General features: G+C 38.5%; 1 protein-coding gene across 2 annotated transcripts in view; it reads left to right on the forward strand.

Annotated features, from left to right (window-relative positions):
- Positions 1-1,277: 1,277 nt before the first annotated feature.
- The window catches only part of UBR1 (ubiquitin protein ligase E3 component n-recognin 1), a 67,928-nt gene continuing 43,375 nt past the window's right edge, over positions 1,278-25,830 (forward strand). For both annotated transcript variants that reach the window (XM_063331803.1, XM_063331805.1), the window contains exons 1-8: positions 1,278-1,410; positions 13,817-14,073; positions 16,197-16,275; positions 18,448-18,558; positions 23,595-23,725; positions 24,249-24,390; positions 24,778-24,840; positions 25,169-25,292. In XM_063331803.1, the coding sequence (XP_063187873.1) occupies positions 1,321-1,410; positions 13,817-14,073; positions 16,197-16,275; positions 18,448-18,558; positions 23,595-23,725; positions 24,249-24,390; positions 24,778-24,840; positions 25,169-25,292 (997 nt within the window). In that variant the 5' untranslated portion in view covers positions 1,278-1,320. The remainder of the gene's footprint in view (positions 1,411-13,816; positions 14,074-16,196; positions 16,276-18,447; positions 18,559-23,594; positions 23,726-24,248; positions 24,391-24,777; positions 24,841-25,168; positions 25,293-25,830) is intronic.

A 25,830-nucleotide genomic window follows, 5' to 3' on the forward strand; every position in this document is an offset into this window, starting at 1 on the left:
CATGCCATCGAAAAGGGTTGAACGCAGACTTGCAACACACACGGACAAAACTAGATGAAGCTTTGTCTTTCTTTATCTCTCATGCCTAAACCTGTCTCAGTGACATTATCTACTCAGTAATTTTAAGTGACAGATTTCAATAAGGTAAATAAGTCTGCAGTGACTTAAAATGAAGATGAATGGTAGCTTCTACGGAAAAGCTAGTCAAATATTCTAAAGATGTAAGAGAAGAACTTTGGGAGGACCTGTGGCCAGCTACAGTGAGAAAACTCTATTAAATATACCTGAAAAGGTCACTTGCAACCTTCATCCCATCCATACTGATAAACGAGGAATGTGGAAGGGTTGCTTGGAGGCTTGAAGCAGCGAGGAAGGAGTCAGTCTTCTTCAAAACAGAGTTATTAGACATAGGTAGTTAGCATGTATGCCTGCGAGGTCCAAAGCTATGGCTATTCCACCTATTTCCCCAGCCTTAGAAAGGTATAAACCCAGGGAATTGCGCAAATGGACTGGTTTGCAACCATCTGGAAAACTTCCAAGCAGCATTGAGGCCAGGTCTGTCACGTATCAGCCAAGTTCCTTAACACCCCAGTCTTCTGCCAGAGCAGCAAACGCAGAATACCCACCGCAGTTCTAGTGGAGGAAAAACTTTGACCTTGGAGACAGTGACGTGCCAAAACTACTGCTGCCTCCCATGCTTGTACAAAGTTCCTAAAATTTTGCTTTTGCTTAGCCCAAATAGGAGACATGCTGAAATATGAAATGGGAGTCTGCTGAAATAGTGTAACACCGCAGTATTGTGTAGGAAAATTACTTAAAACGTTTATTATCTTGCTATTAATGCAGGGCCCTGAGCGAACACCTGCATCCTGCAGTTTAAGGGCCCGCAGAGGAACGTCACCCACGTAACTCCGCGGGCGGAACCAACGCGAGTTTCGCTTTGCCGACCGTCCTCACACACCCCGGGGAAGCACTCCGCCTCGGTCTCCCGGGCTCCGGGCCTTCCTCAGCCCCTCACAGCGCTCCTCAGCGGGCCGGGCCGGGCCAAGGCAACCGCGCTCGCTTCACCGCACCTCCCGAACTCAGCCTATTCACCCTCCTCCGCCCTACCGCCTCTGGGACAGCGCTGCCTGCACCGCTGACCTCCCGCACCGACTCAGCGCCGTGGAGCATGCGCGTAGGGCGGGCGGCGCCTGCGCGGTGCCACCCGGGCCGCCGCGGGGGGCGGGCTGTGGAGGCGACGCGGCGCGGCGGCCGGGTGACGGTGGCGGCTCCTTCCGGGCGGTGACGGCCTCGCCGGTCGCGTCCCTCGCTCTCAAAATGGCGGACGGAGGCAACGGAGGGCCCGGAGCAGCAGCGGCGGGAGCAGCGGGCGGCAGGGTCCACGCGCAGCCCCAGGAGCGAGCCATGGTGAGGCTGCAGCCCGGCGCGGTTCCCCTTGCCCCCGCTCGGGGGCAGCCTGTGCCCTGCCCTCGCTGCCACCCCGCCGACCCGTCTAGCTTTTCCGGCCGTGGGGCGCCCCGCTGCCCGCCGCGGAGGGGAGCCGGCGGCCTCCGCCCGATGGGGCGGCGCCGTGGGGGCCGCGTCCTCTCTGGTGGGGCCGCCGTGTGGAGGGGCGGGACGCGCTATTGTATGCCCGCTGTTGCCGGCGGGCGGCGGCGGTGGCAGCTGCCGAGGTGCGATGGCCAGCAGCGGGGCCGGAGCCCAGGAGAAGGGCGGGCGGCCCGCTGCCCCCTGCGCACCCGGCCCGGCCTCGGCCCCGGCGGCCCGTGCCCCGGAGAGGTAGCCCTGCCCTGGGCCCAGCGAGGCGCTGTCAGGCGGCCCGGAGGGAAGCGGTTTGTCGCCAGCTCCCTGCAGCATCACCCACCCCCCGCCTTCATTCCCCTCTCTTCGTTTGACCTCTCGGTAATTAGACGAGATCAGACTTTAGAAAGCTCCAAAGGCTATCACGCGTCCTTAAAACGCCGCAGCGTATACATGCACCTTTTATTCTGGCTTTACCTTTCCTAATTAAAGGTGACTTTACTGTGGAACAAAAAAGGCCGAGTAACAGATTATCATTCTGCAGAGTGTGAATGAAGCAACAAATAGCGAGGTTTAGAAAGGATGTAGATGGAGACAGTTGTTCATTTGCTGAACAGAATTCTCCTCTCTGTGAATTACTTCAGTCACCTATGGATTCAATATTCCCTTACTGAACACAACTTGGTGCTGAATCTGGCTAGTGAAAGTAGGTGAGGGCCTCCTGTGCTTTCCTTCACAGCCTTGCGAAGTGATTACTATGTTGCAAACATTTTTGCTAGTGGAGTTCAAAACCCAAAGGCTGTCAGTTTAAGAAAGGGAGTCCAAATGCATGGCAGAAATTTTACTGCATTCTATGTTATATTTTCCTGCAACAACCCGAATACATACTGTGGTTTTGAAACTTTTGACTGTGGATGTTTAAAAGTTGGGCACTGGCAAGCCTGTGGAATAGCTACTTTTTACATGATGCTACACACCATTAATAAAATGAGGAAGATGTAATTAGAGAGATGTTTACTCATGGAACTTCTCTTGCAGGTGGTAGTGCTAGGGCAACAACAATTATTCGTCGTACCTTTCCTCTCAGAATTATAAGGGTCTCTGCAAATCATAAGAATGCAGTCTGTGACTACAGAGCCATTTCTAAAGCGAAGTATATTTCTGTGGCCATAACAGGTCTATGTGTTGATTTTTTTTTCCTATATTAAAAGCAATTTGATTTTAAACTAGTAAAAATGTAATTCGATTGCATTGTAGTTTCAAAAAAATGCAGCCTGAGTCAGGCAACTTCCTAAGCTTGAGAGCCATGTGTAGAGTCAGAGAGGTACTGTGAGTGATAGTTGCAATCAGCAGCAAAACAATGCAATCAACCTTCCATTATTCGGGGACATAAGAGGCTGCATTAACCCAGGCAATGTGTAAAACTCATAATAGTGGTATTGTGAAAAACATGGGGAAAGATGTTAAAGAGATCCTCATCTGCTCAAAGTTGATGCTCATCAACTACGTTGTCTTAATTTTTATGTGGTTTCAGCCAATTGAGAGACTCTGCGCTAGAATTACTGTTATTGCAAGAGAGGTGGGTGGCCACCCAGGTTGGGCTGTCTGCTATGTATCCAAGCAAACTGCAGGAATTTTGACAGGGAGTATGGGGCATATATTAAGGGAGAAGGGGTGTTAGGGATATGGACTTAGGTTGGGTCTGACAGCGTTCGTGAAGTTGCTTGCAAACCTGGCTATACTGATGCCAGAGAAAGCTGTAATCTGGAAGCAGTACACCCAATTTACTGCTGTGCTAAAGCTGATACTAATTAGGTGGAACTAACGTATCTTGTCTGACTTGTGTTTTGACCGTGCACAGCTACTCTGAATGTCCTTTCGCTGTTGTGCTAGAATTGGGAAGTTGAGGGAATGTGGAGCAGAAACAACTGGCTGAGTGGAGAGAGCTTCGTCCTTACTGAAGTTGTCAAATCTGTCTTGGCGTCAGCCCAGTCAGACCGACTTTTGCTCTCCTTTTTCATCTCTGGCTCTGGGTGCAGTTGGTTGCAGTGCAGCACCACATCTGGCTGCATGACTAATAAACCTTCACAGAGCGCTGGGTACATGATGCAGGATTACCTAAATGATTCTGCAGGTGCCAGACTGATTCTGGAATGGATGGTGATGACTCAGGTAATAAACTCTTCTGCACCCAGCCCAACTCTATGGTTTCTTCTGTGCACTTAACTCCAACTCTTCGGGTTGGATGACTGTGGTTGGAAATACCCGAGTTGGTGATTCACTGTGTTAGTTGAAGTCAGGTTCTGTCTCTGCCCTCTTCTTTATACTGGTTGCATTGCTTCCTGAGCTGAGCTGCCCTGAAGGAGAGAGGGCTGAATTTGGGCTGCACTGGTACTGCAGTAAACCCTGTCTACCAAACTTAAGTTTACTTTCTTTTCTTTCCCAACAGCATTGCTGTTGGCTGACTGATGGGTTGGACTTGGCTTGTCTAGTAGCTGGCTAGCAGGCATTGCCGGTGGCCCAATAAAAGCCTGCTTTGCAGGCTGGACCCAGCCTTTTAGTTGTTTGTCCATCTGTATTCTAAACAAATTCCGGTTTGACTCCTGCCTGCTTTGGTGATGCCTATCTGGAATATACAAGCCAGGTTGTAGATACTAAAATATTTCAAAGATTTTAATTTATACAAAATCTTAAAATTTTGATGTACATGTACCTTCTCAGTAATACTTGTGAAGAAAAGGGGTTTTTTTCATCAGTCCCACCTTTTGTCATCACTCAATACTCCTGTACAAAAGTATAAATGTAAGCAGGGTAGTGGTGTACAAGAAGCGAAGAGCTTTATTATTAGGATATTTTCTTTAAAGGCAGGAAAATAACTTGAAGGAAAACCACTTAATCTTGGAAAGCAAAACATGATGCAGGTGCTTGTGCGTTACAAGCTATTTCAGATTTTGGGTTGTGCCATTCAATGCTATTATATTGTTGAGAAAATGCATATGAGAAGCCATACTTCTATAGCGGTGGTGTAATCAAGTAGTAATATGGAGGGGACGTTCATATTCATATGCACATATCTCAAACTTGAGATTAATGAAATATCAGTCAGGCATTTCTTTCAGTTTTAAATCTAACCTCTCCTGAACTGAGTGAACTTGCTTAGACCAGTGTCCTGGTTTGAAGTAAAACAGAACCAATTTTCTGTTCAGTAATTTTATTTCTTAGCTAGGCCTCTTCTAACTCTCTGAAATTAACAGCATGTTGTGTCTAAAACAGTTCGTTCAGAGTGATAAGACAGTTTGTGCCAAGGAATGGTACGCAGAGAGGCCCTTGCTTGTACTTATTGCTATAACAACCAAGGTCAACTAATTTCATTATTTGCCCCATTGGAGGGTTGGAAGCGGAAAAGTGTAGAGGGGTCCCACCTGTGGGGAGGAGCGTACAGGGCAGGTGACCCAAAATTGACCAACAGGGATATTCCATCCCATCTGCCCCATGCTCAGTATAAAAGCTGAGGGATCAAAGGGTCAAGTCTCTTCCTTCAGTGGCTGACATCCAAGGAGGACCCTGTCTGTTCATCTGCCTTTGATCCCGATCCATGTGTTCTTGACTCCATCTGTGGAATCCAGTTCCCACCCGTTGCTGAGTCCAGCCTGGGACTTCCCCAGTGCCTGATGGTGATGTCATCCTGGGAGCTTAATACGGTTTTGTATATTCTGTATCTATTTCATTATTTTCCTTTTTATTTTATTATTAATATTTCATTAAAGTAGTTTAGTTTCTTCTAAACTCATAAATCTCTCTTTATCTCTCCTCCTCCTCTCTGTATATGAGAGGCTGGCGGGGGGAGTATCTGTTGCTGGCCATTGGCCAATTTGGCCAAAACCACGACAACCAGATGACATGTCCATATAATTTTACATCAGTTTATGTTAAGCTAAATTAGTTTAAAATTTCATCTTTAGGTAAACCAGCATATCCTTTTGTGTAAATAAACCCTGAATCGCATCTAGTCAAAGCTACTGTTTTTAGAACAGCGGAGTGTATTAGCAGAACACTGTCTACTCTACACTTGTATCAGTGTCCAAGAAGTGGAGTCCGTGAAGTTGTAATAGGTAACTGGAGTAATTTTTGTGGCTTTTGTTAGTGCAGGAGTGAACTGTGATAGTGGAAGTATCTGTCAGCTTTGCTCAAGTCCACAAAAAGGGCACAAATTACAGTTGCTGTAATTCGGCTGTTATACTGTTATTGTGCTGTGAGAGGTATGTGGCTCCAGGAGAATGTAGCTGCAGGTGGATGTTCCTGATATCGTGCAACTGTTTAAGTGTCTTCAAGATCCCAGAGCAGTAGAGAAGCTAGGGATAAACAGGTTGGCTTTCTTGTGTAAGGGAAGGCCTTTGGGAGATGCTGAGTTAGTGCTAGATACAGATAGATTGACCTGAATTTTATTACACATTAATTCACTGCAGAATTAGACTATGTATACAAGGGATCTTAAAATTCATGATAATGGAAAATTGCGTGGGTGCAAGGCGAGTTTTAGTACACCAGCATTAATACAAAAGCCTGGTATAAACATATGTCACTTTCTGGTTTTGCTTTTTTTTTTTTCTTTAAACATAACTATACCAAATTAATGAATTACTACTTCATAAATATCCACCATAGCTGCAATTTTTGAAGTGTAGTCTGATGCTAAGAAATTTGATAGAGACTCTGTTCCATCAAGGGTAGGAGACTACAGCATGGGTGTTAAGGATCAGACAAGGAAGGAATCAAAGCCTTTCCTTTGTTTCTTTAGAAACAAAATAAGAAGGATCTGTTATATCAATGGTCAGAACTTAAACAAAAAGTTCTATTTTCAAGTCTCACAAGAGTGCTACAAATAACTCTGCAAAGGTGATGATTTTTCTAGGGAGAATAACTATTTTTACAAAATATGTATTTTGTATATTTAATGCCTGATACTGAATTCCTATTTCCTGTAGTGTTGATGTGTTGTACATTGCTATCTACCTAACGCAGGTTTGACCAAAAAATTTGGAACATGAAAGGCGTTTAGATTGCATGCCTCAAAGACTTGGGAATTCTAGAATTTCTGGCTATTTTGTTTTGCCTGTTGAACCTACTTAGTAGTAGCCTGCTAATTTTGTAGTGTATTTAGGCTAGAGCGTTCAGTTGGTAGGCAGTATGATATCTGCAGCGTGGCAGAGAGAGAACTACAGGCCATGATTTCACTTGAAATGTCTCCTTGGCCACCTGTTTGTATCCACGTGCTGATCCCTGTCAACTGAAGCTGCACTCCAGTGATATTGGAGGTGAGTCTGATTTTAAAACTGACACCTGGCCTGCAGTTTCAAGGACGTTGAACAGCCTGGCTCTGGGCATTGCTTACCCTGAATATGACATTAGTTTTAACTGTCCAGCAGCCAAAGCAGTAGCTGCTGGTGCTGGCGGTTACTTTTTTGCTTCTCTGGTTATCACTAGTTTGCTCTAGTTCAGCTAAACTGTTAGCTGTTGGAGACTGCTGGAATTGGGGTAAGATTCTACTGTAGAAAAAGCTTCAGTAGTCTGTGCTGTTACAAGTCTCATTCCCAGTGGGCAAACACCTGCATCATTAAAGCATCTTTTAACATTAATTGGCACCCTGCTTTGGCTTAGGGGCCAAAGTTTAAATGAATGTAGAGATCAAACAGTTCTTTTATGTCTTTAGGTCAGAGTTGATGTTTTGTTAGGACAATGTTAGATGGTCTTGAATGTTACCCATGTTCTGCCAATACAAAATAACTTTTGAAACCAAATTTGCTTCTTGCAGAGCGGACCAAAGTTTGGTACGTGGCTGGTTACCAGCTATGTTAATATAAAGGAGCCATGTGACTGTCGTGTTAGAAAACGGATATTTTGTAATTGAGTTCTAAACCGTCATTTTTTAAGCTTAGGTTCTCTACTGAAACATCGGCTGTACTTTGTCGGAGAATGTGAAACATCATGAACAGCTACGCAGTGCTTAAGTGACAAAAAGCTAGAGTAAGCTTCCGTTTTATCTCCCTGAACCGTGCCCCTCCTGAGATAGTAGAATTTGTGCTCCTAAAAAAATTCAGTTTGATTTAAGGCAGGGAAGAACAAATATGCTAATTAATTCCTAGTGCTTATTTTTGAAGCCTCTTCTTTGGGGAATATGTATCTTTTGAGGTTGAAATAGGTTGCCTTGTCATCTTGTTATTTTTAGTAAAAATAATGCCTAGGTGTTATGCACTGCAGTTGGATCTTATTTTCAGTGCAGTAGAAAACAGAATTTTAAACTAAAATAATCAGAAGGAAAAACTGAACTAAACATTTAAAAGCAGAACCTTATATGAAAATGTTAGTTCAAGAATATTTTGAAGTTTGCTTTCTAAAGAAATTTTAAGTATTCTGCATATTTATCAAAGAACTACTGCATGTTTATCCTTTTAAGATATCTTTTATGGTTGCTCAATTGGATAGACAATATCAGAATAAAAGTTTCCTGGGATCTGTTGTCCTGCTAATCTCTGTTTAACTACTAACAGCTGTTCTGTGCATTAAAGTAAAGCAGCCTTTTGCATTCCGTATTAATGTTGAATGGCATCTGCCTGAAATCAATGTGTCCCCAGCATTTTATCGATTTACTGTTAAAATTCTGCTTCTACCAGCTGTTTTGACAGGCAGCTGGTATTGCCGTCTCATGCTTGACAGATTTGTCATGCACAAACTAAGTTCTTTTACTACTCTGTTAAACTTGAATGTTGGACCAGGTTCAGGTTTTAGTTTGTGCTACTGGCAATGTCTATTCCTTCATAATTTGTTATTTAATGTTTATAAATATTAATATTCCTTCTTTTCACTGATTACATTAATGTATATTTCTAAAAATGTAGTCTTGAAATTTATGCAGTACTTTTGCACTAAAAGATCAGTGTGTCAATCACTGCAGTTAAAGTAGAGCTGCTTTTTATAGTATTGCCTAATGCAAACTGTTAATTTGAAAAGACTTTAGAATTCAAACAGAACTGTGCTTAGAATGTAAATCAAAAACTGTCATGGAAGTAATGGCTACTGAATTAATGTACGTAATAAACCTGTTGCAATGATGAAGAAGTTCTGTCATAGTGGTGAGAAATTTCATTTGACGCTTGAGCTATAGGTGAAAAGTGATTTTTTTTTTCTCTGTTTCTGCATATACTTAGCGCTCATGCCTATTATTATTTGCAGTATTCACAAATGAATGCGTTTGTGAGTGACAACATTGGGTACGGATATATTGGATATATCAACGACAGATATTTTGCTCTTTTTATAGCAGTATTTGTAGGCAAGTGTAATTCTTCATCCTCTGACCTTTTCTGACGTGATGCTTATTTAAAGGGTTTGAAAAAAGCCTACAAACTGTCCTTTTAGTTGGAATTGACTTTTTGGAAGATCTCTGTGTGCTTACGCATGGGAAGAAATATTAGTAGTCTGATCCCACAGAGGAAGACATGTTTCCATGCAAGAGATTATCTTCTAATGATTCTTTCTCAAGTGGTATTGTGAGGTGCCACTTCTATAGTCATACTCTTCTGAAGAGCCATTAAAAATTATAGATTACTGCTTTTGTTATACGGAACAAATCAAAAGTCTTGGACAAAATGGATGCTGTCTCTGCTTTTTTGACAAAACCACTTACACTTGAGAAACATAGCTTTGCAACTCCTGGTTCCCCTCATCTCCCTTTTTCATGCAGTTTAAGAATTACTGTTATTTTAAAAAAGGAGAATGTGACAGGAAGGCCTGATTGAAGGAAGAATAAAGATGAGGCTGGAGAAGGATAGAGATGTAAAGTATAAAAGAAGACACAGGAGGCTATGTATGTCTTTTACATATGGTCTTTGTTAATGTCGGTTCCCAAGTGTCACCTCTGCCTGCTGTTTTCAATACCTGGGAATGCCCACCGGCATGAGGTGGATGTTGCTCCCTCCACAGGAGGGGTGGTTGTGTGCTGCTGCTGTGATTACTCCCTGAGCTCATTCTGGTCATTGTTTGTGGCTCTTTTATTTCTCGGCCATGCGTATGACTGTATGGTCCATATGATGGCATGGCTGTTTCTTCAGGTAACTTAATAAAAATGAGAAAATGACCAAAAACACCTACCAAAAGAACTTTACTAAGGTTGCCAATCCAGATATTTAAAAGCACAGAAATTTCAGAATTAAAATTTGAAGGTAAGCCTTAACTTACTCCAAATGTATGCAGAGGTGATTTTTTCCCCTAAATTCAGTAATTTTCACCTTGCAGTCCAAAAATATTTTCCAGTGGAATAGTGTCGATGGGAATGGAGTGTATTGAGGCTTGCTTCCTCTGGGCTTTCCTCTGTTAGTTACAGTCTGTGGGCCCTGGAGGGCTGGGTGTGAGCACTGGGGGGCTGTGGAGAGACAACCAATAGTAGTATTTTAGTTACATGATTATGTTCTTATCTTAATTGCTCTATCTCATGATCTCTGCCTCTTTCAGTACACTGCTTCAAATTCATTTTTGAGTGGCATCAAATTTGGAAAATGACTTAGTAGAGCTAAGTGCTTAAGTTACTTAAGCTCTCTTAAGTCGCGCTTACTTGTGGTAGAAATTGAAAGACTACAAGAAACTGAGAAAGAAGTAATATTTCTCCTGGTGAAGGTACTTGAATCACAGAATGGTTGGGGCTGGAAGGGAACTCTGGAGGTCGTCCTGTCCAAACTCCCTGCCCAACCTAGGACAGGTTGCCCAGGACCATGTCCTGTTGGCTTTTGAGTATGTCCAAGGATGGCGGCTCCGCAGCCTCTCAGGGCAGCCTGTGCCAGTGCTGGGCAGAATGCTGCAGTGCAAGCCCCGGCTCTGCTTGCTGCTGTTTCGCACGGCTCTTAGGCTTTTCTAGACTCCCAGCTCATCCCGTGCATAGGATGGTTAGAACTTGATGATAATACAGTATTTTATTTCTTCTTTGCCAGTCAATAAAGAAAAAACAACAATTTATTAATTCATATGGTTTTCATATCTGTAGCAGCTGAGCACTTGACGTGTAAAGGAGTGAGTGAGCAGAGGGAAGGTGGGACTGCTCAAAGTGTTAATCAAAGTATTCAAACCTGAATTTCAATATGTGTGCACAAGGGGACCAAGCTAGCATTGGACAGTCAGTCTGAACTTAAGGGAGTGCTTTATTTGGCAGCTTCTGTATTTTTTTGATGATTTTGTGTGTAATTTTATACAGTTGAATATAGTATGCTAAACAGATTCTGATGCAAGGAGTAAATTGCTTCTCCTAGGAGACACAGAGGGTATGGGATAGGTCTGAAGTTTAGCCTGGTGCAGCTTTTAGAAATAGGAAAATGAATATTCTTGTTTCTCTTGTGAATATAATGGATATTTCCTGGGTGATGTATAGGTTGAGGATATAATTTAGTGTGTTTACCAAAAGGCAGCCAGTCTGCTTGAGAGAGTTCTTTTGCTTCCCTTCTTCCCTCTGTTTCCCTACTTCCTTCTCTGGACAACATTTAAATAGAATTAAAAGCTTTGCACGGGAATACTTGAAATGCTTATGAGTTAGACTGTGTGAGAACCCGTTCTACACTTCTGGCAGATTTTCAGGAAAGCTTTCCCCTGTTTCTTGAAGCTATGATGTCCTCTGTTCCAACGACACAGAAGCTAAACTTACACCATCTCTTGGGAGCATGGCTTATTAAGATAGAAGAGCTACAGACTACAGGGATTCTCCTGTGCTTTGGGAAGGGAGCGTGCCAAAGGGTCACACACACCCATTTGAACAAATACAGTTTGAGGGGAACTCGCTAAAGCCATAATGCGGGATAGGTAAGTTAAAACAAAAAACAAAAACAAGTTATGGGAAGAAACATGTTTAAGGAGGAAAGTTGAATTATGGACTTTATTTATGATAGGAATAATTTACTTCCACTCATTAAATCAGACCTGCAAAAAAATAAACACGCGATCAAGGAATTCAGTTTTCAGTTACCTTTTACAATTTGACGTCTTTCTGAGAGCTCCCAGCTAAATGTGATATTTTTCTTTTTTAAGTGTTACTATGCAAGTTTTTGAGAAATTTGGATTTAATTTACAATTTTTTTACAATTGCTTTTTACAATTTGGTGTCTTTATGTCCCAGGTAAATAAAATTTTTATTAAAAAATTGTTGCTAGGTAGTTGAAAAATTTGAACAAATTATTTAAAATAAAAGGCAATCTGCTAATTTGTTTCCTTTCCCTTTTGTTCCTTACCACTGTGAATATGTAAAAATAAATACATACCTATATATTTGAGTGTGTGTATGTATACAGAATGCTATATATTACATGCGTGTCTATGCTAAAGCTGTTATGACCAATATGGTGATCACAGTGGTGCTTACTGCTCATGTAATAAATCCGTTCTTGATCTAGACTTTTTTGTTAGAATTGTATTTTAAATAAGTGACTCCTGTCACTTCATGGGTGAATCTTCATTTTCAGATATTTGAGGATCGGTTGAATGCTTTGTGATTCAAGAAATCTGATTAGACTGGTCAACCTGCATTTATAAAATGAGGATATTCTAGGATGATTTGAGGACAAATTCGCTCTCCTGCTTGACCTCATTATCCATGGCTTCTCTTTTTCATCAGTGTCTGCCATGTATTTTTTTTCCATAACTTTGAGTTCATGGATCACTCTGATAAATGAAATTATGGACTACCTAAGGGTAATGCTAAGGAAGATTGATAGCCAAAATATCTGTAGAAGCCTCAGGCTAAAACTAAACATATTAGAACTGTAGTGTATTTTATTAAAGCCATAAAGGAAGTGTTTAGAGTGGTTACAACGTGGAACCAATCTCCTTTAACAGATTAGTTTGGGGTAACGGATATTATTGTTAATCGAGGCTGTTTCAACCTGGTATCTTGCTTCTATTTCTGTTTAGATTTTGTAAGTAGACAGGTTTTTTTGTACTTGTCTATATTAGGTAGACATACAATTTTTCAGAAAACAGCTATGCAATTTCTACATGATTGCAGATCCGGCTTTCAGAGTACTGGGATTGCAGCAGTTTGTACTGCATGTGTTCTAGATTAATTTATTTTTTTTGGAGAATTGTGGTTCTAGGTAGTAAACTGGGGAGCTGTAGCCTTATAGATCTGTTATTTAATCTCTTATCTCCGTCAGTTTGGGGGGGGCAATCCATTGATTCAATTGATGTAGGTTTCATTTTAAGTGAGAAATCAGCATTTTTTGCCTTTCATGTAAGATGTTGTGCTTTTTCATCCTTTTAAAAAAGTTGATTAGTCTGCTACTTTGAGCCTTTTCTCAATCTGAACTCTCTGCTGGTTGCTTTGCTCATTCTTGGCCTAGAGGAATTTCCCTTGAGCTATTTATGAAGTTACATATATTTTTTTTTTCTTGCAAAAATAAATTTTTGGGCATAAATCAAGGTTGTGCATGAAAGGAGGTTGTTTTAGAAGCATTGATGGATAAACTTACTTGATGTGCAATGAGGAAAAACAAAAGCTATTTCTGAATAATGTGAAAGAAAGAATATTCAGACTTGAAGGACAGAAATAGAGCAATTGGTGAGAACTGTTCAGAGAACTAGAGTAGTTGCAATTGAAATTAGGGACTTAAATTAAGAACCTCAAGCCAAAACATAAGTACTTTTATTAATTGCCTTATAAATATAAAATAGCATTTTAGTTTAGGCGTCCCAAGGATATTAACCTGAAACAGTCAGTTGTGCTTCTTTCTCCCTCAGTAACTCTTGAACCCAGATGACCAGTTTCAACAAGATTTTACAGAAGGGTAACAATTTCAAAGGCCATTCAGTTGTTGCACGTTTTGTGACTATCAGCAGGCTAAGGAATGAATCCCAAACTTATTTCCCAGCTAAGACAGGGAAACCCGCTGCTGCTGCTGCTCCTTCCATTTGCCAGCAGCTGAACAAACAGCAAGGTTTGTGTATTGGCTGGCCAGTTGTCAAGCACGTAGTTGAAGATTAATTAGTGCGCGGGCTGCTCTACAGTAGCATAGCACCTGCCAACTCTTGCCTCAAAGTGTTTTAGTAGATGACTTCAAGGGAGCAGAGGTTACTGTGGTGGGTACTGAAAGGAAAATAGCAGAGAAAATCTTGAGAAGCCATGCTTTCTTGGGTTTTATTGCTTGCAGAACTGACTTCTGATGTGGAAAAGAATTCTGGATTCGCAGTAGAAGCACTTAATCTATTACCTTTAAATTTATTTATTCATTTATGTTTATCCATGGGTGTACTTTTCTTGCAGTGGTGTGATGAAAGATTCAACTTCCAAGCTACGTTTTTACAGTGCTTGGCAAAACATGTGCCAAATATTTACTCAGCTGAAATGGACCCCTTGCTGGAGAAACAAGAAGAAATGGTCCAGGCAGCAGTATTATACCCCCTGGAATGTTATTTGTTTGGGGAAGACCCAGATATGTTCCTGGAGAAACTACAACAAAGTGGAACCTCACAGCTCTGTGGGAAGGTGTTCAAAGGAGGGGAGACAACGTACTCTTGCAGGTAAGAATGGAGGTATGTTATCATGAGTGTTCCCATGTGAGATAATGCGGCAAAGTGGTTTAATAAAATTAGTCGCACTGCTAACTAATCATTCTTTGGGTCACGGTAGGTCTTTGCTTAACTGACAGTGGCATTTGCTTCACATTTCAAACCACTTTAATGTGAGGAAAATTGCATGTGAAAAGCAGGCTCTGGCAGAGAAATGGGGAAGGAAATGTAAAGGATAATAAAGGTACTGAAAGCCATTGGTTAAAAAGATTGGATGATAGGGTATGAGTATGGGCTGTACCTGAATTGAGGGAGAATAGGCATAAAAATCTGTGAGCTGTACAGTACTCACCCTTTCAAAGTCTGAAACAGAACCCCGCATTTCTGAGCATCGTCAGTCCTTTGCTTAAGCAATAGCTACGTGACCAGTGGTCATGTTTTCACTTTCTGTCTCATCCTCGAGTATACTAAAGATGGCAGCCCATTGGTTTGATAGAATTTATTTTGTTGATTCATATTAATATGAATATATTAATATAAATAGTATGAATAAGAATATATTAATATTAAAAAGCCAGAGGTCTTTGTGGTAGATGTAAAGATTGTAACGGTGCTGGCAATTCATTAGTATTAATATGATGCTATTGTCATAGTTTATTCTAGTTTTCAGTTTATTTTAAAACCCTAGAAAATTTAATCAGAAATACCAAAAGACTGTTATTAAGGATCAAGAACATTATTATGGATAAAAAATCCAGCCCTTAGAATTTAGGAGATATCAGAATGAAAGCTCTCTGTAAACTTTATGTTTATGAATTACACTGTAAGGTTTTAATCAATCACATACTCTTCAGCTTTTTCTAGGAATAAGTTAGTGTTGTGTATGAAAGGAGAATGGTCTTTGAAGTCCTTACCTGTTTGCTAGACAGTGTGTAGTGAGTGTGACATTGGATTGAACAAAGGGAAAGGATGGTCAAGGCAGTTTAGTGCTGCTGCAACAGGAATAATTCTGTTCCTACTTCTGCAGAGTTCTTGTATGATAGCAGGCAAAAAGACAAAGCTATACTTCCCAGAGGTAGTCTCTTTTTCTTTTTTTTTTTTTTTGAGTTCCTGTCTTACAAAAATGTGGTAGTATTTATACAAAATAGTGTATTTACTACTGCAACTGAAGCTAAATATACATTTGCTTTAGGCATCTAAATTGCTAAAAATAACAGATACTCTGAAATATTAAAATCTAAATGTCTTGAATCAGGCATTCAACTTTAACTTCTGGATTAAGTTTTTGTTCTTTTAACTCACCTTGCAGTCAATTTATGATAATAAATGTTAGTGAAGATTAAATTATTGTAATCATGATTATCATCTAAAGGGTTGAAAGGAAATTCATTCTGTAATCAGAATTACCATACTATTTTAGTTGTATTGTAAAGGAGGCTTGAAATAGATGTTGAACAATGGCATGAAACAGAAAACTTGTTATGTTGCGTTAAATGCCTGTCATCCACAAGTTGCATAGAAATAAACAGCATTTAAAGAAAAAAAGAGTGACATGTTTTAGGGGCAAAATGCAATGTAAAAAAAAAATGTATGTATGTGGAGCATAGAGAAAAATTGAATTAGATTGCCCACAAATGTAATTCTGGATTTTCATGTGTTTGAGTGCATGACTGAAACTGTTGAAATTAAATTTCAAAGTATATATTCTTTGGCTCATTTTACAAAGGTATTCTCCTTAGATTTTAACTTCTAACTGTTTTAAAAGTTATAAACATAACCTAGCAGAAGTGTAGCAAAAGTTTCATTAGCAAACTGGCTGCAGTTGTTGGAAACAATAATAAAGGTTACTTCAGGGCCATCATGGTGTTTCATAGCTGCTTATTCTTAGCAAAACCAGAAATATATTAGCAACAAGTTTTGAAAGTGATATCAAGCATGTTTCTGATACAGCAGGTCTGAGGACATGGTTCAAGCCTAACAAGATTGGCTTTTATCTTCTTTCTGTGAAGTAGACAATGTTTTTATAATTTGGATCTGTTAATTTCAAATTTCTTTTCAGAGCAGCATTTTCTTTTGTGCATGAAAATTCCATGTGTTTGTTTTAGAAAGTTTTCCAGTTACCATTTTCGTTGCAGAGACTGTGCAGTTGATCCAACTTGTGTACTCTGTATGGACTGCTTCCAGAATAGCATTCACAAGAACCACCGGTACAAGGTAGGAATATTTTATATTAAGAAATTGTATTTGTAGCTTTAGAGAAGATTTTTTTGAGGATATAATAAACTGCATATGAACCGTTAGCAATTTTCATTTAAAAAAATATCTGGGGTTTACTAATTAGTTAATTCTCTCATGTTTCTAACTATGTAAAGCCTCTTTTAAGAATAGTGACTTTCTGTCTTGTTCAAGAGCTAAAGGTAAGGGAGTGTTTGTGAATGCATACATTGTTATTCTCTTTGGCAGTATCACAGAAGTGTATGTCAGAGCAAAAAGCTGTGACTGAAAATGACAGTCTTGTCCTGAGTTCCAGTCAGTACTATTTGGAAAACGAGAATGAGTGTGCGTATACAAGGGCCATTACTTCAGCACTTACTCATGCAGTCTCTACACTTCCACTCTGTTGCTCCATTTTGATTTGCATAAACTACTTTGTGCTTAGTGTGGACTATGATGAAGTTAAAACAAAAGTCAAGCATCAATTTTTTTGAGATTGTTCTAGAACTGGATCATCTCTTTCTGATATCCTTTTGATTCTCTTTGAGTCAAATCTGTGTTATCTTTGAGAGGTTCCCATGCTTTAATTAAAGAAGGATCTTTTAAATAATTTTTAGCTAACTCGATGACTAAACTGTCACCTACTGTTTCTTTCCCAAGCCCCTATTTTTGCTTGCCCTCTTCATTGAGAACTCTGTAATGTCAATAGCCTTGGATGCAGAAATGGAAAACAATATATTAAGTGTAATTTTTAAAGTTGGTCTAACTCTGCTGCAAAAAAATGTACAGAAACTTTATGTATTCAACTTAATTAACTTTCATAACCAAAAAGTGGGCTGGATTTTTTTTGCAGCTATTTCTTCTATTTGTTGACATGATGTCTTACTTGTATTATCAATTGGTCATAAATCCCCTTTAAGTGGGTATGTTTTAATGAGAGATAGTTTGTAAGAATCTCAAAATTAACTGGGACTAAAATACAAAATTCCGCCCCTCTGTATGAGTCTGTGTATACTGATCTGAAGATGTATAGTAAGTATTGATTGAAAGATGTACAAAACTACTTGGACGGTGCAAATGTAACTTCCACGCACACACACATTTTACAGAGAGGTAAGATGAAAATCAGGGAAAGCAGACAATAGTGATTATGGAGCAGTTTGGAATTACAGCTGGGCTGAGAAGCTGTTGTCGTTTCCCTGTTTTTCAGTAACTACTTTGGGCAAAACATCAGCCATGGAAATAGGTAGTCAGATGGGAGCAGATTTGCTGCATTTCCATTTTAAAGATGCATTCTACAGAATACAGATTATGCTCTTTATAGATTCATAGAATAATTTAGGTTGGAAGGGGCCTAAGGAGGTCACCTAGTCCAGCCTCGTGTTCCAAGCACATCTAATTAGATCAGGTTATTTTAAAACGTTTCAAGTAAATAACAAATTTTTTAATGTCTTTTTATTGGGTCACTTAGTGTTTTTTATAATTAGTTTAGGATTGGGGATTTAGACTAAGCTAAAGATAATTATTTTTGCCTGAGTTTTGTCTCAATTTTTTGCCAAAATGATACAAAATTTGTACTTTTCTGAAAGTGTAATGCAAAGTTAAAGTTGCAAGAATGTATGTAGATGCTGATTATATATTATTTTCTTTGATTAGGTGTAGAGGTACTACTAAATACCTGTTCAATATACACACATGCTTGTTTAGATTATTTTCAAACTTTACCAAGTAATTTGTAAAGAAGGCATTAAGCATCTTTGCTATAATTTTGCTCATAAAACCAGAAATCATTATTTTTCTATTTATGAAGTGCTTATTTATCAGTCATAGGCTTTTTCACCTACTTTCTAAGTAAATTTACTTAATACTCAAATTTACTTTACTTGCATACTTTTTTGCAGCGGCAACTGTATTTCCTCCTGTATTTTCTGTTCAAAAAGTTTACATTCCCCCCCCCACCATCACGCCACCCCGCCTCATCTTTGATAAGTCTCCTTTTAACTTTTAGTTAAAAAGAAAAAAATATGTTGTGACAAGTCCATTGGTTATGCAGTGCCTCTTGTATTTTGTAAGTAGCTATTGATACTTGTGTTTGACTTAAATAGTGCACATTTTTATTTTTCTCTTGCTTTTTACGTGCATATTTCATGACTGAAATACACGTTTTTACAGATGCATAGCTCCACTGGAGGCGGATTTTGTGACTGTGGGGATACAGAGGCATGGAAGGCTGGACCGCTGTGTACTAAACATGAACCTGGAGCATCAGGTTCTGCAAAAGAAGTAAGAATATTGCTTAAAGTGAAAGAATAAATATTGTCTTTTTTTAAAAAGTGCTTATTCCAGTATATGAAAGTATGTATGTTTATGTAGCAGGTCCAATTGAATTGAATCAGGATTTCCTTGGTCAAGGTGTTTATTGGGGTCAAACATGTATATTGTCCATCCTTTGTCTCCAAACAAAAAGCAAAACCAATAGAACACTTCCATCTACCGGTCTTGTGCACTTCTGTCTTTGATTAGGAATTAAAATAGGAGTTTCTGCTCTTTTCTGTGCTATATGTATTACTCAGTTCTTATTTATAAATAATTGGTTTCCCAGTGGTTAGTAAATAGGTATAGTATTTGATTTTAATAATATTTTCTCTTTTCCACATTACTGCATTAGTGAACAATTTTTTTTGTCAGTTAATTCTGGTATGTGATCTGTCACTATGGCTAGAATAAGTTGCTATGCTTTAAAAGTAACCTCAGGATGTCTCAGGCTTATTGTACCTCATAAAGCAGCATATTAATGAGAAATATGCCATTTTATAAGTAGTTCTCAAGAAGAATGTAGGCAAATCAGTTGCTTCAGGTAAAATTTTTTCTTTCGAGTCCTACATTCTGAGATAACCAGGACAAAAAACGCCCTTACCATTCATCGTTGCAAAGAGACCCTTAATTCCTCCTGGTTTTTTTGCAAAAGTACTTCTCTTTAGGATCTGGAAAAAAATTAAATGGAATAGAAATAAAGAACACTGGTCTTACAGAAAAATGAGGCAAAGTTTTCCTTGACTGGTTCATCCTTCAAAAAACCATGAATCTTAATGGATTTCAGAAATAAAAATAGTTGAAGCTCCAAGAAGGGGTTGTCTGATTACCATTTGGAGCTTGTCACTGTAATATTGACCTGCTTCTACTTCAGTAAAGTCTGTTCTGCTGTGCGGTACTTATCCCCGAGTACTGAGCCATGTGATACATATCTGCAGCTGATACCTACATATTACTTACGAAAAACTGTAATCAAGAGAACCAGATTGTTTCCACAATATTAGAATACCACAAAATAGCTGCAGTATGGTTAATTTTACTGCTGTTGCCATTATCACATACGTTATATGTTTTTCCAGCATGTTCTAGAGGTGCTTCCAGAATAAGAAACCAGAAACAGTTCCTCTTTGGGAAGTATTAGTTTTTGTCCTTGCATTCTGAAGGAAAATAGTATTGTTTTGCAATGCTAGACTCCTGGTACTGTTGATAAAGACATACGGGAAGGTAGAGAAGCTTGTGTGTCTACCAGCTTCAAAGCCACCTTTGGATACTATGGAAAGCTTATGTTACAAGATGCTCAGTATCAGATTTCTAGCAGATTGCTGAGGGGTCCGTGTCACATCATGAAGAGAATTTAGCAATGGTCTTAAGACAAAATGTTCAGGTCTCAGTTGAGCATTAGGTGTTCTTTCACTTGAAAATTGTTTCCAGCCAAAGTATCTCCATTGCTCCTAGATACGGGATATTACTTATGCCTCAGGTGACCAGTTTGTGTCTTACAGACAGTAGCAAGCATACATTATGGATTTCACCTGTGATGGCTCACAAAAAATCACACCAATACCTGTATGAACATGGACCTATGAGGCACATTAAGAACTTTAACAAAGAGATTCTAAACAACATAGATTGTATCTCCCAGATTTAAAATTTAGGCCTCTGTAGGAGATCTAAAAAACAGTTGCTTCAGCACTTTACTTCTGAGAATGGTGTTATTTTTTTGGTTCCAACAACTCTGGTCAGAGTCCCTAAAATGGTTTATGCAACGTTTACTTCCTGCTGGGGAACCTATTTATCAGCAAGGTACAGATTTTGATCTTGCAGATCTGGTATTTGCATCTGTGATGGCATATTTGGCTTTTTACCTCCCTTTCCTTTAGAACAGTTTTTTCATAACAATGAAATAATTCAAAACCAAATGTTAGGAAAAACACCAAAACCTTTATAAAAAATTTTACCCAAAAACTGTTTCACTCTTGTTAAAATCGCACTGTCCAAATTTTGTGGGCTTTTTTTCAAAGCCGTATTCAAACAAAGCTTGAGAGGAAACTGCATGCATTCAGTCCATAGCATTTTATTTCTGTTTGGATGAAGATAAGCTGCTCAGAATATTTTTCGGGTCATTTGTATCTAATGGAGATAAGGTTAAAGGATAGATCATATCAGGAATGACAGCAGCTACCGCGGTATCTCTTGGTTTTACAGATTATTGAGAACTGTAATCATACCTGTGATGATAAGGAAATGGGGAACCTCCCATGCTGCTTCGAGTAATATTTCTCTTCCAGTCTCTCATAAGGTCTTTGGTTGGTTTGCAGTGAGTTTGTTTGATCATCACTTCTTTCATGGAGTTGTGCTAGTCCAAAGCTGTGTTACAACTGCTGTCAACTCACAGAATGGCAGGGGTTGGAAGGGACCTCTGGAGATCATCTAGTCCAACCCCCCTGCCAGAGCAGGTTCATCTAGAGTAGATTGCACAAGAATAAACTGGAACATACTACCTGGGAGTAGTGAATAATGAAAAACAGACAATTATTTGAATTTGAAGAAGTAGAAAGTTACTTGTTGTAATAGTTCTTTGTTGTCAGTAGATGTAGTTATTATGCAGTCAGTGTATGTAGACTCTCTAGTAATAGGGCAGATATACAACCACTACAATAATGAAACGGATCAGTATATTAATGTATACTATATGTAACTATTTGTTAGATTGCATTGCATGACAATGTTCCTGTTTTAATAGAAGACTTGTCCGAGAGATTTTTTTTTTTTATGATGAAGAGACTCATGGATGTTTGGATTATCTCATAGTTTGTTCTCTGTTTTGAGAATCAAGGACATTCATAATGTAGGAATTTTCTCAGCATATAGTGCTTATTAAAAGAAATGAGTTGCAAAGCACATTTGGAACAGTCTTGCATATTTCTCTTCCAGCATGTTTTCTGATAGTATGGAAGTTTATCACATGCTTGTCAAACAAAAAGCACTCTTTTATTGATGATCCTGACCAATGTTCCTTTAATTATGCTTAAGTGCAGAGGATGTATCATACTAAGGTGTTTATAAACTTACTCTGATCAGGTAGGAGCAAATAAGAAGAGGGATATGTTCGCAATACATTTGTCTGCTGTGCAGAACATGGTAAAAATGTGCTTAGAAACTGGCTGCTATTTTTAAAAGGTAGATTAAGTTTAGAATATGATCTACAGAACTACCACCTTTTAAAAATGAGCCCTCAGTAGAGGACAGGTTTGAATCTACCATGTGAAAGATAGGCACCGGAGCTTTTACCATTTCTGAGATAAAGAGGTGAGCATTAGTAAAATGCAGTACCCTTACAAAAATCTTAATTGAACCTTATTTAAAAAAAAAAGTTTTACAATGAGGAGATATTTACAAAACTTGTTGGTATGTATGTAACATGGGGCTCAGAAAAGCAATCCTTCACTTTAGAATCCCCAGTCCAGGCTTTTAGGAGTCATCTGTTCCCTATTGATTCCAAATTAATGTCTTTGCTATGCCAGAAATATATAAATATAAAACCCTTTTGCCAGAATTTATCCTTAAAAACAGATAATTTTAAGAATTTATGTCAGAGATGAGGTAAAAATACTTCCCAGGCATGTTTGTTTAAAAAAATAATAATTAGGTTATTAGTTATTTTTAAAAGTTGATATCTGAACACGCTTTGTTCATTCTTCCACAATGTTATTATTTGAAGCTCTACCTGAAGCTTAAATAATTAGGCATTTTTGGGCATAGTTCTGAGGAAATTTTGTTCTTATGCTTTCAATTTACATTAGCTGTATCTTAATTTCATTTTACTGTGACTTCTATTAAAGTGGGTAGCATTGGAGGTGGCATTGCATCATTTAACTTTCCACTACTTTTATGAGTTCAGTCCCCACTTTTAGTAGTTTATAAATCCTTTGATGTAGTTTCCTTTGATTTCTTCTACAGACTGAAGGACAGTAGCATGTCTTGCCAGAAGGTTCTTGTTTTGAGTATCTCTACGCACAGCTTCATGTTTTCTTCCAGCTCTATCATTTTTGCTTGCCATATGTTAATGCTTAAAAAGCCAAACTCTTAAGAAATACTGGAAGAAAAAATTAGTATATTTACGACTGCGTTCAATTAGATTATTCTTAGCACTTAAGTTTTTTTCATTCTGCTCCAAACTGTAGGATAATGATAGCTTTGTCAATCTGGGGAAAAAAAAAATAGCCCAGACATTTGTATTCTTAATTACCAAGATCTACCACAAGCTTATTCAAACTTAAGTATGTACACACAGTGATATTTATAGACCATGATTTCATTGGCAGACATTTTAGATTGTATGTTTGGATCCAAATTATTCTTGTAGTGCTTATCAGGTCAGAAAACTGTTGTTCAGAGTTTTGTAAGTAATTGGCCATGTTAATGCATTTTTACTTCTCTTCCACTATGTTTTTAGGTTTTACATCCTATGGATACAACATGATTTCACTTGAATTTTTATTTTTTTAAAGCAATCTGCTTCATAAATGGATAAATATGATTCTATAGTTGATTTAAGAATTTTTCAAAAACATGATTTTAAGCTGTCGTAAACATTTGACAGAATACACTCACAAAAGAGCAAGCAATGCAGGGGAATAATTTTGGTCTGGACTGCAAATTTTCAATATCTTCGGGTGTACAGAAAACTGTTAACCAGCTTCATTTTTTAAAAAAAAAAAAAAAGCAATAATTGAAGCTTCCTAACACATTTGGTGAGACCTTTCATAGACTATTCCTAGATAAAAACTGGATGTGTATAAAAAGTTAGATGAAACTGTTGGAATACTACTGAGAGCCCTTTGGATGAAATAATTTTGAAGAGAAGAAATTGGGTGAGATTAATTTGCTTGAAAATAACGAGAAGGCTCATTTCCTGAAACAAATATAGTAATAAGGTATTCTACCAATCCTTTTTTAATTTTTTAAGTTTCTTTTCCATGTTAATATTATCTCATGTCTTACAGAATTCTGAATGTCAGTTGAACGAAGAAATTATGGAGCACTCTAGGAGAGTGTTTCCCGCTGTGATAAAATACATTGTAGATATGCTTATATGGGAAGAAGAGAAGGAACTGCCTCCGGAGCTCACAATTAGGTAGGGAGTATTTCCCGCTTTCTCTTCCAAGGCATTAGAAACTTTCATAATAATTTTGCCTGCGGTATACTTAGGCTCATGCAAATATGTTAGTGCCAAAATCCCTGTAAACAGCACTGTAGCATTTCTGACCTACAGTTATATAGAGAAAAGCTTTTGATACTTCATGGAAAAAGTAACATGTGATTGTCCTCCATCAAAATGGAAAAAGTTTGTTATATGTCATGTTAAAAAGACAAATGGGATCTTTAAATGGCAGAGAGAGGAATAGTAATGGAACAATCAAATAACTTAAAATCTATTTTGTCCTTCATACGTTATTTCTATGGCTTATTCTGGTATACACGGTGAGGGAATTTTTGGGTGTGTCTTTGACATGAAGACCATGCTTGATTTTCTTCTATGATTTTTTTTGTACTTGACGTTTCTCTCAAGCTACCAAGTGAGCTGTTGCTTGTATTGGATAGGACACTATTTACGATTTTACTTTTATTTGTATGGTGTTCTGTTGGCTTTTTTCCAGTAGAGAGAAGGTAGACAGCTACTACTGTGTCCTTTTCAATGATGAACATCATTCTTACGATCATGTCATCTATAGCCTGCAAAGGGCACTTGGCTGCGAACTCGGTGAAGCCCAGTTGCATACTACTGCCATAGATAAAGAGGTTAGTTCATTCTGTGTATGGGAGAAAGTAACTTTTTAATCATTAAGTAGTGCTACTTTAGTCTCTTGATCATAGAGTTTTTGTTTCTGGGGTGCTGGAGCTTGAGGAGAGAGAAAGGCATGTTGCAGAGTAACTTAGTGTACATGAATTTTCCTCATCTAATAATATTAAGATACCCAGACTTTACTTTGTTGTTCTGTTGTTAATTTAATTGAAATAGCTTTTTTCTAAAGATAATTATGTTAATCTTGATTTGCTTCTAGATATCTATAAGCACCATGAATGTTGCTGGTCCCCATTTCTCATAAAAAACATAGCAAGGATCAAGCTTGTGACATTTTCGTTTTGTCATATGTTAGTCTCACGCTCGATATTTTCTTTAAACAGGGTCGTAGAGCTGTTAAGGCAGGACATTACACCTCTTGTCAGGAAGCAAAAGAAGAAATCAAGGTAACTTCCTAAAATATTTTTCTCATTTGAAAAACAAGCAAATCACCCTCATCATTATTAATACTGAAGACTTACTTGTCTGTTGTAGTCTTTAACTTAGTACTTCCATGCTTTTATATCCTGCCTGTGAACTTTTTGAAAGTGAATTTACCCCACCACAATTGGTATAGATAAATAAGTATCTTCAGAAATAAAATGTCAAACTGATTTCATTTTTGTTAGGGTTTGCCATTAACATCTGCTTGGGAGAGGTAATGAGTGGTAAAGACAAATATGAAAAATCATCTTACCTTTATTTTATCTCTATTAATATTTACCTGACTCCTAGAGGCATTCTGAAAATGTTTCTCAACGACCACTTCATGTGGAGGTTCTGCATGCTGATGTTATGGCTCACCAGAAGTTTGCCTTGCGCCTTGGTTCTTGGCTGAACAAACTCATGAGCTATTCAAGTAAGCATAACTGATTTTTGTTACAATACTGCTACGTCAGTAATTAGCTGACTAATTATCTCAAAAAATGTTTTTAGCTGTACTATATATGATATTCCCTTATTAAAATACTTTCACATTCCTTCTAATTAATAAATAAATACAGTAGTATGGCTTCTGATATCCATTGGTATGGTTATGAATAGTAGTACTTTTCTTTTCCTTCTTACTGAAACAAATGTCTTTCCCTGCTTGAGCTCTGTCTGTTCCTCTAGAAGTTTTATTATCCTTAGTTTCAGCATCACATGCCCTATTTCAGTGACTTCTTTGCTTAAAAGCTGCCTTACCCAGCGGTGGTGGAAAGCTGCAGAACATCATCAGTGTAAAGCATACATCCTCTGCTTGAATTAATTCCTGCTTCAGATTTGATAACTGTGATTAATTAGATAGCGTCAGTAAAACAAACAAACAAAAGCCTTAATTTAAACATTTGTCCAGTAGTGGAAAGTCTATTTTAAGCTTTCAAACATTGCTCTGGTATTTAATGATGCTCATGGTT

This window comes from Chroicocephalus ridibundus, chromosome 4 (genome assembly GCF_963924245.1).
Source record: "Chroicocephalus ridibundus chromosome 4, bChrRid1.1, whole genome shotgun sequence".
Taxonomy (NCBI): Eukaryota; Metazoa; Chordata; class Aves; order Charadriiformes; family Laridae; genus Chroicocephalus; species Chroicocephalus ridibundus.